The sequence below is a fragment of the Bombina bombina genome, chromosome 2, assembly GCF_027579735.1.
Source record: "Bombina bombina isolate aBomBom1 chromosome 2, aBomBom1.pri, whole genome shotgun sequence".
Taxonomy (NCBI): domain Eukaryota; kingdom Metazoa; phylum Chordata; class Amphibia; order Anura; family Bombinatoridae; genus Bombina; species Bombina bombina.
This window is the reverse complement of record NC_069500.1, coordinates 373,344,497-373,361,659: the sequence shown is the minus strand read 5'-3', so window position 1 is coordinate 373,361,659 and position 17,163 is coordinate 373,344,497. Positions and strand designations below refer to the sequence as shown.

Below are 17,163 nucleotides of genomic sequence, written 5' to 3'. Positions count from 1 at the left end.
CATGCATTGCTATAATGCACTTGGCTTCTCTCTTCTTCGCATACAGAAATGCAGAGAACACCCCTTAGACATGAAAAGCAAAATGTGCCTGTCTGGAATCTTGTGAGAGTGCTGGAGAGTTCTGCCCTTTTTCTTTTAGCATTCAGTGAGTTCACCCCATGTGAAGTATGCACTACAATTTCTCTCCAAACTGGAGAATCCTTTGCTCATCAGGGCCCTGATGTGTTCAGCTAGTTACCAGTAGTGCATTGCTGCTCCTTCACAACAAAGCATACCAAGAGAATAAAGGAAATTGGATAACAGAAGTAAAATGGAAAGTGGTTTAAAATTCTATGCTCTATCTGAATCATGAAATAACTTTTTTGGGTTTCATGTTGTCCCTTTAAGTATTCTTGTACCCTGTGACAGAAGTGATGCACACATTCACAGATCTGCGATATAGCTGTTTTCTTGAAAAGCTGCATCATGCATTTGATTTTAATGTGCAAAATACAGAGCAGGAGCTGCACATTGTTTCAAATAGCTGCATTTATTCCGGAGGGGTTTTTATATTTATGTAGCTTTTAAATTGTAAAAAACCCCAAAAAAAACAAAAACACCTTTTCTGTTTTCTATTGTGCAAGCTAATGTAAAGTGCAAGACACAGCTGTCAAAAGCCGGCAACGTCACCGATATGTAAATGCACACTGCCCCTAGCACAGGATGCAAGAATACGCGCATATTAAGATGTCAACGCCCAGTATAAAGATGCAGAGCTTTACCAACTGGCTCTAATGCGTTAAAATAAGAGCACATCGTTAAAGAAAGCCGCATGTACTGAAGGAAGAACAATAGCATAGTAAGTAGTAACCATGCTACTGTAGCTGTACTCAGCAGTTCAATGTCCCTTCAAAAGCTTTGTACTTACTGGGAAAAGGTTATTACACAGAAAAATTACTTTTTATAAAACATATATAGCATAACTGTTCTCTGATTTAGATTTTAAGTTGAGTTGTCTTTATTGATAGTGCATGCAGCTGTTAAAATCTCAAAAGCCCCACTGTATGAAAAAAAAAACAGGGCTGCATTTCCATATCCCGATTCCTAAATCAAGCTGAAGTGTGTACAAAATACATACGGAATCTAAACGCCATTCCCGATTGGTTACTGGCTAGTTTTAGACAGTGGACAGAACTGACTATTTTATAGACATAAAGTTAGAATTTTATACCATTTTATATATGTTTTCTTTCATGATTCAGATATAGGATACAATTTAAAAAAGTTTCCAATTTATTTCTATTATCAAATTTGCCTAATTCTCATGTTATTCTTTGTTGAAGAGATGTCTAGATGTGTAGCATGTCTGGAGCACTACATGACAGGAAATAGTGCCCGCCATCTAGTGCTTTTGCTAATGTATAACATTGTTGCAAACATCTGCCATATAGTGCTGCAGACATATGCACATCCCTGAACTTACCTTCCTGCTTTTCAACAAAGGATAACAAGAAAAACAATTTGATAATAGAAGTAAATTGGAAAGTAGTTTAAAACAGTATGTTCTATCTGTATCATGAAAGAAAAAAATAATGGGCTTTATGTCCCTTTAATGAGCAAATTGCAAATAAAAGGTGTTATTAAAAAAGGTATATGAACACCCCCCCGAAAAAATAAATAAATCATGATTCAGGCAGTGCATACAGTTTTAAACAACTTTCCAAAAGCAGCAATGCACTGGTGAGCCCATCAGGTGAGACAATCATAAACATATGTGCAGCAACCAATCAGCAGCTAGCTCCCAGCATAGGTGTCCTCACTCCTTGAATGCTCAATACACATGTGCAGTACTATTTCCCCCTGATTTTCCAGAAAGTACACTAGAGATTTATCTCCGTTATCTGAAACCATAAACAGTGACCTCCAGGCAGAACACTACCTTGGGCAGAGAGTTAAGTTATGGACTGTGTGAGTACATGCAACAAAGAGGGAAAAACTGTCATTATTCCCTTCCACTACCAACATGAAAGGGTGCAAAGGTAATTTTTATGGGATTACTGTAGGCGTAATGGCACAATGTATATGTGATGCCCCAAACAAGAAGAAAACAGACATATTTCTGAACATTTGTTCTTCTGTTTGTTTGGGGAAATCAAATTATATGAGGAAGGGAGATCTGTCAATTACATTTTTATCATTGAATGAAATAAGTTGAAAAAAAATCTAAAAAAGTAAATTTGATATCCCAAACTAACCATCAATTCCAAGAACATCCAAGAGGTCGGTCCAAATTCTCCACAGTGTGTCCATCAGCACATCCACTCCATACACAAATCTCTCTGTCAGTCTGGAGAAGAACTGTAGGGGAGAAAATACAGAAGCAACCAGTAAGTAATGATCGGAAAATGTGCAGCCTTGTAATAATGCATTTATTTCAGAAATACAACAAACAAGCAATATAGCTGTAATACTGCTATCCAAATGCTACAAAAGCACAACACACACACCACTGGGCACTAGAAAGCTATTTTTTTCAAATCTTTAAAATTATTGCACAAAAAGTTTAATGAAAACAAATTATATATATATATATATATATATATATATATATATACACATATACACACACACACATACCCAGGTCGCCCTCGGTTTACGCCAGTTCAATTTGTGCCGTTTCAGAATAACAACCTTTTTTTTTCAGTCATGTGACTGCTATTGAAAAGCAGTGCACTAATTAAAATAGTAGGTGGAGCTGTCCGCTTGTGTTGCAGCAAAGTTATGCAAGCTTAGCAGACTGAAATTAATCTGTGTACACAGAACAGACCTTAGCTATCGAGCAACAAGATCTAGCAGCCACTTCCCTATTATCTTCCTGCCTAGCTGCTTGAGCTAAGGGTGCCTAACTGCCTATTATTCACTCCAGATTGAAATGCATAGAATAGGTGCAGACCAGTGTTCCCTCTAAGGCCAGTTTTGTGTGCAGCCCAGCAGTGAAACAGTTAACAAGAGAACCATACCTTGCCATCTGCATTGTGCAGTGTTTGCTAATTGCCGGGTGTGGTTACCTAATTAACTGTTTCACTGCTGGGCCGCACACAAAAACATAATTTATGCTTACCTGATAAATTCCTTTCTTCTGTTGTGTGATCAGTCCACGGGTCATCATTACTTCTGGGATATAACTCCTCCCCAACAGGAAATGCAAGAGGATTCACCCAGCAGAGCTGCATATAGCTCCTCCCCTCTACGTCAGTCCCAGTCATTCGACCAAGAATCAACGAGAAAGGAGTAACCAAGGGTGAAGTGGTGACTGGAGTATAATTTAAAAGATATTTACCTGCCTTAAAACAGGGCGGGCCGTGGACTGATCACACAACAGAAGAAAGGAATTTATCAGGTAAGCATAAATTATGTTTTCTTCTGTTATGTGTGATCAGTCCACGGGTCATCATTACTTCTGGGATACCAATACCAAAGCAAAAGTACACGGATGACGGGAGGGATAGGCAGGCTCATTATACAGAAGGAACCACTGCCTGAAGAACCTTTCTCCCAAAAATAGCCTCCGAAGAAGCAAAAGTGTCAAATTTGTAAAATTTGGAAAAAGTATGAAGCGAAGACCAAGTTGCAGCCTTGCAAATCTGTTCAACAGAGGCCTCATTCTTAAAGGCCCAAGTGGAAGCCACAGCTCTAGTGGAGTGAGCTGTAATTCTTTCAGGAGGCTGCTGTCCAGCAGTCTCATAGGCTAAACGTATTATGCTACGAAGCCAAAAAGAGAGAGAGGTAGCAGAAGCTCTTTGACCTCTCCTCTGTCCAGAATAAACGACAAACAGGGAAGAAGTTTGGCGAAAATCTTTAGTTGCCTGCAAGTAGAACTTGAGGGCACGAACTACATCCAGATTGTGTAGAAGACGTTCCTTCTTTGAAGAAGGATTTGGACACAAGGATGGAACAACAATCTCTTGATTGATATTCCTGTTAGTGACTACCTTAGGTAAGAACCCAGGTTTAGTACGCAGAACTACCTTGTCTGAGTGAAAAATCAGATAAGGAGAATCACAATGTAAGGCTGATAACTCAGAGACTCTTCGAGCCGAGGAAATAGCCATTAAAAACAGAACTTTCCAAGATAACAATTTTATATCAATGGAATGAAGGGGTTCAAACGGAACACCCTGTAAAACGTTAAGAACTAAGTTTAAACTCCATGGCGGAGCAACAGCTTTAAACACAGGCTTGATCCTAACTAAAGCCTGACAAAAGGCCTGGACGTCTGGATTTTCTGACAGACGCCTGTGTAACAAGATGGACAGAGCTGAAATCTGTCCCTTTAATGAACTAGCTGATAGACCCTTTTCTAAACCTTCTTGTAGAAAGGACAATATCCTAGCGATCCTAACCTTACTCCAGGAGTAACCTTTGGATTCGCACCAGTATAGGTATTTACGCCATATTTTATGGTAAATCCTTCTGGTAACAGGCTTCCTAGCCTGTATCAGGGTATCAATAACCGACTCAGAAAAACCACGTTTTGATAAAATCAAGCGTTCAATTTCCAAGCAGTCAGCTTCAGAGAAGTTAGATTTTGATGTTTGAATGGACCCTGTATCAGAAGGTCCTGTCTTAGAGGTAGAGACCAAGGCGGACAGGATGACATGTCCACTAGGTCTGCATACCAAGTCCTGCGTGGCCATGCAGGCGCTATTAGAATCACTGATGCTCTCTCCTGTTTGATTTTGGCAATCAATCGAGGAAGCAGCGGGAAGGGTGGAAACACATAAGCCATCCCGAAGTTCCAAGGTGCTGTCAAAGCATCTATCAGAACCGCTCCCGGATCCCTGGATCTGGACCCGTAGAGAGGAAGTTTGGCGTTCTGGCGAGACGCCATGAGATCTATCTCTGGTTTGCCCCATCGTCGAAGTATTTGGGCAAAGACCTCCGGATGAAGTTCCCACTCCCCCGGATGAAAAGTCTGGCGACTCAAGAAATCCGCCTCCCAGTTCTCCACTCCCGGGATGTGGATTGCTGACAGGTGGCAAGAGTGAGACTCTGCCCAGCGAATTATCTTTGATACTTCCATCATTGCTAGGGAGCTTCTTGTCCCTCCCTGATGGTTGATGTAAGCTACAGTCGTGATGTTGTCCGACTGAAACCTGATGAACCCCCGAGTTGTTAATTGGGGCCAAGCCAGAAGGGCATTGAGAACTGCTCTCAATTCCAGGATGTTTATTGGAAGGAGACTCTCCTCCTGATTCCATAGTCCCTGAGCCTTCAGAGAATTCCAGACAGCGCCCCAACCTAGTAGGCTGGCGTCTGTTGTTACAATTGTCCAGTCTGGCCTGCTGAATGGCATCCCCCTGGACAGGTGTGGCCGATAAAGCCACCATAGAAGAGAATTTCTGGTCTCTTGATTCAGATTCAGAGTAGGGGACAAATCTGAGTAATCCCCATTCCACTGACTTAGCATGCACAATTGCAGCGGTCTGAGGTGTAGGCGTGCAAAAGGTACTATGTCCATTGCCGCTACCATTAAGCCGATCACCTCCATGCATTGAGCTACTGACGGGTGTTGAATGGAATGAAGGACACGGCATGCATTTTGAAGCTTTGTTAACCTGTCTTCTGTCAGGTAAATCTTCATTTCTACAGAATCTATAAGAGTCCCCAAGAATGGAACTCTTGTGAGAGGAAAAAGAGAACTCTTCTTTTCGTTCACTTTCCATCCATGCGACCTTAGAAATGCCAGAACTAACTCTGTATGAGACTTGGCAGTTTGAAAGCTTGAAGCTTGTATTAGAATGTCGTCTAGGTACGGAGCTACCGAAATCCCTCGCGGTCTTAGTACCGCCAGAAGGGCACCCAGAACCTTTGTGAAGATTCTTGGAGCCGTAGCCAATCCGAATGGAAGAGCTACAAACTGGTAGTGCCTGTCTAAGAAGGCAAACCTTAGATACCGGTGATGATCTTTGTGAATCGGTATGTGAAGGTAAGCATCTTTTAAATCCACTGTGGTCATGTACTGACCCTTTTGGATCATGGGTAAGATTGTCCGAATAGTTTCCATTTTGAACGATGGAACTCTTAGGAATTTGTTTAGAATCTTTAAATCTAAGATTGGCCTGAAAGTTCCCTCTTTTTTGGGAACCACAAACAGGTTTGAGTAGAACCCTTGTCCTTGTTCCGACCGCGGAACCGGATGGATCACTCCCATTAATAACAGATCTTGTACACAGCGTAGAAACGCTTCTTTCTTTATCTGGTTTGTTGACAACCTTGACAGATGAAATCTCCCTCTTGGGGGAGATAATTTGAAGTCTAGAAGGTATCCCTGAGATATGATCTCTAGCGCCCAGGGATCCTGAACATCTCTTGCCCAGGCCTGGGCGAAGAGAGAAAGTCTGCCCCCCACTAGATCCGGTCCCGGATCGGGGGCTCTCGGTTCATGCTGTCTTTGGGGCAGCAGCAGGTTTCCTGGCCTGCTTGCTCTTGTTCCAGGACTGGTTAGGCTTCCAGCCTTGCCTGTAACGAGCAACAGCTCCCTCCTGTTTTGGTGCAGAGGAGGTTGATGCTGCTCCTGTTTTGAAATTCCGAAAGGGACGAAAATTAGACTGTCTAGCCTTAGCTTTGGCTTTGTCTTGAGGTAGGGCGTGGCCCTTACCTCCTGTAATGTCAGCGATAATTTCTTTCAAACCGGGCCCAAATAAAGACTGCCCCTTGAAAGGTATATTAAGTAATTTGGACTTAGAAGTAACATCAGCTGACCAGGATTTTAGCCACAGCGCCCTACGTGCCTGTATGGCGAATCCTGAGTTCTTAGCCGTAAGTTTGGTTAAATGTACTACGGCCTCCGAAATGAATGAATTAGCTAGTTTAAGGACTCTAAGCCTGTCCGTAATGTCGTCTAGCGTAGATGAACTAAGGTTCTCTTCCAGAGACTCAATCCAAAATGCTGCCGCAGCCGTAATCGGCGCGATACATGCAAGGGGTTGCAATATAAAACCTTGTTGAACAAACATTTTCTTAAGGTAACCCTCTAATTTTTTATCCATTGGATCTGAAAAAGCACAGCTATCCTCCACCGGGATAGTGGTACGCTTAGCTAAAGTAGAAACTGCTCCCTCCACCTTAGGGACCGTTTGCCATAAGTCCCGAGTGGTGGTGTCTATTGGAAACATCTTTCTAAATATTGGAGGGGGTGAGAACGGCACACCGGGTCTATCCCACTCCTTAGTAACAATTTCAGTTAGTCTCTTAGGTATAGGAAAAACGTCAGTACTCGCCGGTACCGCAAAGTATTTATCCAACCTACACAGTTTCTCTGGTATTGCAACGGTGTTACAATCATTGAGAGCTGCTAAGACCTCCCCTAGTAATACACGGAGGTTCTCCAATTTAAATTTAAAATTTGAAATATCTGAATCCAATCTGTTTGGATCAGAACCGTCACCTACAGAATGAAGCTCTCCGTCCTCATGCTCTGCAAGCTGTGACGCAGTATCAGACATGGCCCTAGTATTGTCAGCGCACTCTGTTCTCACCCCAGAGTGATCACGCTTGCCTCTTAGTTCAGGTAATTTAGACAAAACTTCAGTCATAACAGTAGCCATATCTTGTAATGTTATCTGTAATGGCCGCCCAGATGTACTAGGCGCCATAATATCACGCACCTCCCGGGCGGGAGATGCAGGTACTGCCGCGTGAGGCGAGTTAGTCGGCATAACTCTCCCCTCGCTGTTTGGTGAAATTTGTTCAAATTGTACAGATTGACTTTTATTTAAAGTAGCATCAATACAGTTAGTACATAAATTTCTATTGGGCTCCACCTTGGCATTGGAACAAATGACACAGATATCTTCCTCTGAGTCAGACATGTTTAACACACTAGCAATAAACTTGCAACTTGGTTATAATCTTTTTTAGCAAAAACGTACTGTGCCTCAAAGAGGTACTAAACGATTAAATGACAGTTGAAATAATGAACTGAAAAAACAGTTATAGCATCAAACTTTAAAACAACACAACTTTTAGCAAAGGTTTGTTCCCATTAGAAAAATAACAATAATTAAATTTGACATAAAAATTACAGAGCAACGTTTTTATTCACAGTCAATATAAAATTCTCACAGCTCTGCTGAGAGAATCTACCTCCCTCTAAAGAAGTTTGAAGACCCCTGAGATCTGTCAGAGATGAACCGGATCATGCAGGAAATATAAGAGTAACTGACTGGAATTTTTTGATGCGTAGCAAAGAGCGCCAAAAACGGCCCCTCCCCCTCACACACAGCAGTGAAGAGAAACGAAACTGTCATAATTAAAACCAAACAACTGCCAAGTGGAAAATAATGCCCAAATATTTATTCACTCAGTACCTCAGAAATGTAAACGATTCTACATTCCAGCAAAAACGTTTAACATGATAAATACTTATTAAAAGGATTAGTGACTTTTAACAGAGTAGTTCCGGTGAAATACCATCCCCAGAATACTGAAGTGTATACATACATGTCATAACGGTATGGCAGGATTTTCTCATCAATTCCATTCAGAAAATAAAAACTGCTACATACCTCAATGCAGATTCATCTGCCCGCTGTCCCCTGATCTGAAGCTTTTACCTCCCTCAGATGGCCGAGAACAGCAATATGATCTTAACTACTCCGGTTAAAATCATAGTAAAAAACTCTGGTAGATTCTTCCTCAAACTCTGCCAGAGAAGTAATAACACGCTCCGGTGCTATTGTAAAATAACAAACTTTTGATTGAAGTCATAAAAACTAAGTATAATCACCATAGTCCTCTCACACATCCTATCTAGTCGTTGGGTGCAAGAGAATGACTGGGACTGACGTAGAGGGGAGGAGCTATATGCAGCTCTGCTGGGTGAATCCTCTTGCATTTCCTGTTGGGGAGGAGTTATATCCCAGAAGTAATGATGACCCGTGGACTGATCACACATAACAGAAGAAACTGGCCTTAGAGGGAACACTGGTGCAGACCCAATATTATCTAGCATGCTAACAATGCAGAGAACTGTTTGCAGAAAAATGCAAGTAAAAAAAATGTTTTTTGTTCATTAAACTTAGTTTAATGATACAGTCTGTTGTGCGATTATTTAATTAGGTTTATAATGCTGTTTAGCATTTAAAGTCTTAATTTCAAAGCTTTAAAAATAATGTATTGGGTGTTACTTATGTCAATTTTGAGAGGGGCCTGGAACCTAACTCCCTCACTTTCCTTTGACTTACATTATAAACTGGGTTTCAATTTACAACCATTCCTTCTGGAACCTAACCCCGGCGTAAACTGAGGGCTACATGGAGACAGATATATATATATATATATAACACATATACATTCACACACATAGTAGAATGCAGAGGGGAACCAGCACACACTTTTAACAAACAACTTCCAGGGTGCTCTTCAATATAGCATAAATAGTACACAGGCAATGGGAAGGCAAGGTATGTTTTGTGACCATTAAGGTTTCTTATTGTTATGATCGAGTATGATTCAGGATAAGATGGGCATATGGTTTTGGATGCGTTTGTTAATATGTTGATTATGTGGCGACTATGTTGTTTGCGATATACGAGGTCCGTTATGCATGTAGTATGGGTGGTTGCTTTGTGTGTGCTTGTGGTGTTAGTGTGCCTGGTTGATGTTAGTATGGCTGTGCATTAGACCGGCACTTTGCGGCATTGTGGTGTTTTGAGTGATGATATGCGATATGTGTCAGTTTGTTTTGAATTCTCATTGCGGATGGGGGTGTTTGCGTAGTACGGTTGCTTTGCAAGATGGTACTGTTTTTTGCATTGGCTTACTTCTTTTTGCTGAGGTGATGAAGCGTGTACTATAAGTGGGGATACGAGTGTCCGTCTCGTTCAAGCATAATACCTCATACGGCTTATGTTGTTTTTGTTGTTAGTTGGTTGCTAGGCAACCATATGTAGCCGGTTTGCGAAGTATGGATCATGGGGTGGATTGTATCATATTCTGTATGTTTTTAATATTATTCTTATCTCCTCAATATTGCCGTTGTTGGTGGTTTACATGCATAGTACTCGACTAGGTTGGATTTGTAATCTTTAGTGATTTCACAGTAATGTGGTGACATCTCTATGGTGATTGTTGTTTCTATGCTATTTCTGCCCTCTGCAGTGTTCCATAGCAGGTCTGCACTTGCGCAGTAGTGCTTGGCAGACGTGCAGGGTCACAGCTGTTTGGGATTGCACGGTGATGGGTTCCTTTTAAATAGGTGAGTTTTACATTTGTTTTGTTGGTCTGAGGACGGGGGTGACCCCGAAAACGTTAACAATGAAATAAAGAGTTATATTTTTATTACGGTGAGTGCCTTCCCATTGCCTGTGTACTATATATATATATATATTTATATAAGCTCCCGAGGTGCTGTGTAATCAGATACAGCAAGTTACATTCCATTCACTCAAGAATAGGCACTGCACTCACTGGTTTTAGTATTTTAGTAAATCCTTTCGGTACCAACCAGGTACCTTGTTTACTGGGACATCAAAGTGCAAGAAAAAGCGTTCTAACACTTTTTCTTGTACCAGTGAACAAGGTACCTGGTTGGTACTGAAACGTTTGGAGAATGTGCGGTTTTAAACTACTACAATAAATGTGACGTTTGATGATTTGCTTTGAATTAAATTTGATATATATAGTCCCCTAGTTTTGCTTTTAAACATTACTGTGAATCTGGTTGTGTTGATAATGTTTGTAATGCTTCCCTGCGGGCCTGTCACCCAGGCTGCCCTGGGGTTAACTGCCTGGGTTGCCGGGAACTTTGCAGCTGTCTGTCAGTGTTCAGGGCTGTGGAGTTTGCTGTGGCTAAGGATGTGTACCCAGGCCAGTCCATGCGTGTATGTATATGTGTGTGTATATGTATGTATGTATGTATGTATGTATGTATATGTGTGTGTATATGTATGTATGTATGTATGTATATGTGTGTGTATATGTATGTATGTATGTATGTATGTATGTATATATGTATGTATGTATGTATGTATGTATGTATGTATGTATGTATATGTATGTATGTATGTATGTATGTATGTGTGTTTTATTTATTTATTTAATAATACAAACCCTAGCACTCACGGTGATCCCATAATTACCGGGGTGCACAACAAACAAATGTACAAAACCTTTTCAGCAAAGAAGGCACTCTCCGGATTTGAATAAAGATTTTCTTTACTTGTGTGACGTTTCTGTGTTTAACCACCGTCCTCACACCAATATTTTTTTTTTTTGTTACAACAAATCTGTAAACTAATAATATCATTTAAGTATGTTCTCCAACTGTCACGTGCCTTATCGCTTTATGCCTTGTCTTGATTTGTGGTACTTTTTTTTCCCATTTAAAAAAAAATAAAAAATACACACACTGTATGCTATTACTAAGGTTATATTTACAGAGATAGATACTTTGAAATAAAATTTAAAAAAAAAAAAAAAAAAAAAAAAAAAAGTATTTTATGACTGGTATTTACTATCCAGCAGGGGGACATTACTTTGCATACACCATAACTGTCAACTGAAGATCTATAATGTTTAAAAAGCTATGTTACTGCATATAAGCTATTGATAAGTGAAATAACATGAGAACACAATGTTGTATGCCTACATCATATCAGCCAAGAATATGATGCTACGGTGTAGACTACATGCTTAAAGGGACATTATACACTCATTTTTTCTTTGCATAAATGTTTTGTAGATGATCTATTTATATAGCCCCTAAAGTTTTCTTTTTTTTAAAAAAAAAAATGTATAGTTTTGCTTATTTTTAAATAACATTGCTCTGATTTTCAGACTCCTAACCAAGCCCCAAAGTTTTATGTGAATACCGTCAGCTACCTTCTCCAGCTTGCTCCTGTTTGTGTAAAGGGTCTTTTCATATGCAAAAGGAGGGGGGGGGGGTGTCTAATCTCCCACTTGCAGTGGGCTTTCCAGCTACCTTTTCAACAGAGCTAAACTTAGAACTTCTAAGTAAGTTTTAAAACAGTTTTATACTGGATTTTTATATCAGTATCTGTGCATCTTATTCTTTATAGTAGTGTCTGTTACATGCAGTTATATGAAAATGAGTGTATACTGTCCTTTTAAAGCATTTGGTTTAATAAGTCTAGACATACACATATACTTGATTGTAAGTAATTCATGTTTTTTTTTTTAATTATGATGTATTTCTTAATACTAATTAGAGTTGCAAAAACGAATTGATAACAATCGATTATAAAAATAGTTATCAACGAATCTCATTATCGATTAGTTGGTCTGTGATTAGTTGATGGCCACAGCTGCTTCACTCAGATAAACTCCTGCACATGGTATTGTGTTTTATGGTCATGTCCTTAGCCTAAAGGACGTCTACAGACGTTTACTTGTTCAGGACAGTATAAGACTAGTTATTTTTTCCCTAACCTTATAGATGGTTATTTACCACTGCATATAAATATTTAAATTTAATCTGAGTATTTTACCTTTCCATGTAAAAAACAAGGTAACAGCACCACAGCACACAATCTTCTTTTAAAGGTGAAAAATCTTTAAAAGAAGATTGTGTGCTGTTACCTTGTTTTTTACATGGACTGTATATGCTGGAGTTTGGCTGATACTCCTTGGTAACGTGCACACAGGTGGGAAAGAAATCTTACTAAAATCTATGGTGCTGGATTCAACTCACTTAAATATATATATATATATATATATATATATATATATATATATATATATATATATATATATATATATATATATATATATATATATATGAGTTAAGAGTTAACAGGTAATACCAAAAATGCAAACAAAAAGTGTATATGCACTACAGTGGATATAAAAAGTATACAAACTCATGAAATTGTAGGTTTTTGAAATGTAAAAATAGAACAAGATTGTACATGTCAAGACTTTTTTCAATTGTAATGTGATGTTCAAACAAATACAAATGCAAAAGAAAAAAAAAAAAAAAAAAAAGTTTATGAACATTTTAAATAATAATAAAAACACAACACCACCATGATTGCATAAGTCATAGTGGGGTTCTAGCTGTGTGCACAGTTAACTAATCACATTCTAAATCATGCCTGTAGGCAAATGGAATACTCCTGCCATCAATAAAAGCTGTTACTGTAGGATTTACTTGAATGTTTGGGCTTGCATCCTATTGGGGGAGCCATGGTCTGCAAAGAGTTGCCAAATAAACTGTGAGAGCCAATTGTTGAAAAGTAGCAATCAGGAGAGGGATATAAAAAGAATAATAAAGGCACTGGATGAACCATAGAGCACTGTCAAAACCATTATCAATAAGTGGAGAAATGTGGCACCACGGATACATTGCAAAGGTAAAAGCAAGCCTCTAAAGTTGATGAGAGGACGAAGAGAAAGCTTATCTGGGAGGTTACCAAGTGTCCAACATCAACACTAAAAAGGAGCTACAGGAGTTTCTGGCATTTACATGCCACTCCTTGCATGTGACCACCATCTCTCATATTCTGTAAATGTCTGGGCTATGGGGTAGGGTGGCAAGACAAACATTTTCTAACAAAAAGAAACATCCAAGCCTGACTAAATTATACCAAAATATTTAGTCACTCAACATGGGGGAAAATGTGCTATGGTCTGATGAGACAAATGTTGAACTTTTCGGCCTAAATTGTAAAACATAGGTTTGGAGCAAAGCCAATAAAGATCCTTATTCTAGGAACACCATACCGACTTTAAAGCATGGTGGTGGTAACATACTTTTGGGCTGCTTCTCCTAGCTGGGTCAGGGGTCTTGTAAAGATAGATGGAATAATAATCTCCCTATTTATTTGGCTGTGGTTAGAATCTCAGCTGCAGAACTAAGTAATAACCAAATATGTACAAACTTAGTATAAGTTGTATGTATCACAATGTTGCAAAGTTGCTACTATGTGTGAGTAGCATAGGTACAGCAAACTTGTGAATTATTGGTAAGAGATCTTAGAATAGCAGAACAGCACAGCTATAGGCAATACTGGGTAATGTAACCTTGGAAAGCAAGTGTGTTACAATCAGCGCGGTAACTTAGGAATTGCTGTGGACGTGTGCCCGTGACTTCTCTTTCCTATATCGTGCAGCCTGTTTCAGTAAAACTGAGGTGCTGGGAAATAGGATTCCGGGGATTTGCGGGAGTATCGGAGGGGGCGTGGCTATACGCCGCTAGCAGAGACGGACTTCAGAGTAACTGCTATGTTCGTTGAATCCTCTGTTACTTCACAGGAGAAAAGGCAACGTTTAGATCTGTGGTCTACGACCGTTTAGTTGTGCAGGTCTAATTCAGAGCGAGTTACCTTACTGGAAGGAATCCCCTGTTACGTCACTGGGGGGTGTGGTTATGCTCCGGTCCCTTAGCAGTATTAGCGGAATCCGTTGTGAGAATGTTACGGAGGTGGTTCTATGAATGTCTTTCAGACTGAGTTGGATTAGTGCTGTTAGGAGCTGTTAATAGCAACAAGCAGTGGAGAGTTCTCACGGCCTGTTAACATGAGAAACTGTGTCTTCAGCGTATACTGCAGATCCACCTTTATGAGCAGGTATGCTGACAAAGTTGGATTCCAGAAGTGTTTCTAAATGTAGAAGTCCGGCAAGTGCTATGTTGTAGGAAAAGGAAGAGTGTTCAGAACTCCTGAGCTTGCTAACGGAATACTAAGCACCTGGTTGCAGGTGCGTTGGGAATTTATAGCCTCTGTGGGAGGGGACTCCTTAAAGGTAAAGTTCTGACACCAAGGCATGGCTTCAGAAATTGAATAGCAAAGTCTTGGAATGGCCCAGTAAGATTCCAGACCTCAATCCCACCGAAAACTTGTGGAATTACCTAAAGAGAGCTCCACACAGGAGATGCCCTCACAATTTGAACACGCTTTTTTTTTTTTACAAAGAAGAATGGGATACAATTCCAAAGTCTAGATATGCTAAACTAATAGAGACTTAGGCCCCAATATTCAAAACATTGAAAGAAGATAGAAGACGCATCGGGTGGAAGAGTGCCACCATGGTTGAAGCTACAAAAAGCATCAAGAAAGAAGAGGAACACCACCAGAACCGGAGTCAAGTTGGGCTTTTTTTTTAGCATAAGGTTTTTCCCCCTTAGATTTAGGATAGGATTTTGTTTTAGAATAGTGCATTTCTTTTTCTTTCAGGACACAAGAGCTATAATCCCTTTACGGCACTGCCCCACCAAATGCCCTTCTTAGGGCAATCTTTTTTTTGTATTAGAATGTTATATTTTAAAGAAAAAAAGAGCTATAATCACTTTAGTGCTATGCCTTACCAAATGCCCATATCAGGACAATTTTTAATTTAGTTTTTTTTAAGATAGGCTTTTTATTTGTGGGGTGTTACTTTAGTTCTAGAATAGGGATTATTTTATTTTTTTTCAAGTAAGAGCTAAACCACTTTAGGGCAATACCCTACAAAATGCCTTTTTTAGGGCAATTTTTATAGAGTAGGTTTTAGTGTTAGTATAGGTTTTTTCATTTTGGGGACTTTAGTTTTAGGATAGGCCTTACTGTTTTTTTGTTGTAATGTTAGTGGTTTTTTATTTTCTGTAAGTTAGGGTTGTTGATTTGCTATAAATTATGGCTGTATTGCTACACATTAGTTCTGATAATAGTGCTTGCAAATTATGTTTTAATGATTTCCAAACATACTTTTATGAGGTCCCAATTCAGGTAATTGATTGCACTAATAGGGCCTGTACATTTTGGGACTAATATCCTCCAAATTGTATTTATAATTCCTGTCTCTTTAAGTTTAAATTTGAGATTACTGTCCCTTTTTAAAAGGACCAGTCAACACAGTAGATATGTATAATCAAATGCAAGATAACAAAACAATGCAATAGCACTTGTCTGAACTTCAAATTAATATTAGATTTTTTTTTCCTGACAATTTTAACTTGTTTCGATTTCCACTCCTCCTGTACCATGTGACAGCCATCAGCCAATCACAAATGCATATACACTTATTCTGTGAATTCTTGCACATGCTCAGTAGGAGCCGATTTAAAAAGTTTAAATATAAAAAAAGACTGCACTTTTTTAATGGAAGTAAAATGGAAAGTTGTTTAAAATGACATGCTCTATCTGAATAATGAAAGTTTAAAGGGACAGTCAACACCAGAATTTTTGTTGTTTTAAAAGATAATCCCTTAAAGGGCCATAATACCCAAATGTTTAAACACTTGAAAGTGATGCAGTATAGCTGTAAAAACGTCGGGAACCTGTGGATGACAGATAGAAGAGGCGCCTCATGGGACAAGTATCGTCTTGAGCAACAATGGAGAACAGAAACAGCGAACCCCCCCCACAGAGTATTACTCACAAGAGCGGCGGTACAAACGTGTACCCAAACATACAGGACGGAACCAAAAGTCGCCCGTCAGACAGCGCAAGCTCAGTGAGCTAAGGCAGACGTCACTCAGCAGACAGCGTCAGAGTCGACCCAGCAGAGGAACCAATAGAGTTGATGGAAACTCGGCACAGCGGACCTCCAAGGGGGAATCAGGAACAGAACCAAATTTGCACCAACGGCAACAATAATAGAAATAATGCAGGTGTGATATACTCAAAGAAATATTTATTGAGTATAAACAGATAAAAACATGCGTCCAGCAACGCGTTTCTCAACATATAGTCGTTTCATCAGGCTGATACTAATACATGAATGTACCTGCTCTATTTATAAAACACACCTGTGCCAATCACAAAACTCCAGCTGCTGACACACCTCCGTATGAAGATAGCTTAGTGATAGGATGTTAATCATAGAGGGAGGTGTCTATGTTCAATAAATAATAGATCTATTGTATATTTGGACCTGAACTTAAGCTTTAATGAAGGTAAGGTGACTAGTACAACCTATTTTAAAACGGTTGACTGTAACAGCTATTTGGACTTCAAAAGCTGTCATTTTCATGCTTGGAAACAAAATGTACCATATGGTCAGTTTAAACGTATTCGCCGCAATTGCAGCACGTTATCTGACTATGATTCCCAAAGTCATGTTTTGAAGGAACGTTTTTTGGAAAAAAACATAATTTATGCTTACCTGATAAATTCCTTTCTTCTGTTGTGTGATCAGTCCACGGGTCATCATTACTTCTGGGATATAACTCCTCCCCAACAG

At 39.5% G+C, this 17,163-nt stretch overlaps 1 protein-coding gene across 1 annotated transcript in view; it reads right to left on the bottom strand.

Annotated features, from left to right (window-relative positions):
- Positions 1–17,163, bottom strand: part of BRI3BP (BRI3 binding protein) — a 64,633-nt gene that overhangs the window by 22,572 nt on the left and 24,898 nt on the right. The window contains exon 2 of the mRNA XM_053701848.1: positions 2,235–2,337. Within this exon, the coding sequence (XP_053557823.1) occupies positions 2,235–2,337 (103 nt within the window). The remainder of the gene's footprint in view (positions 1–2,234; positions 2,338–17,163) is intronic.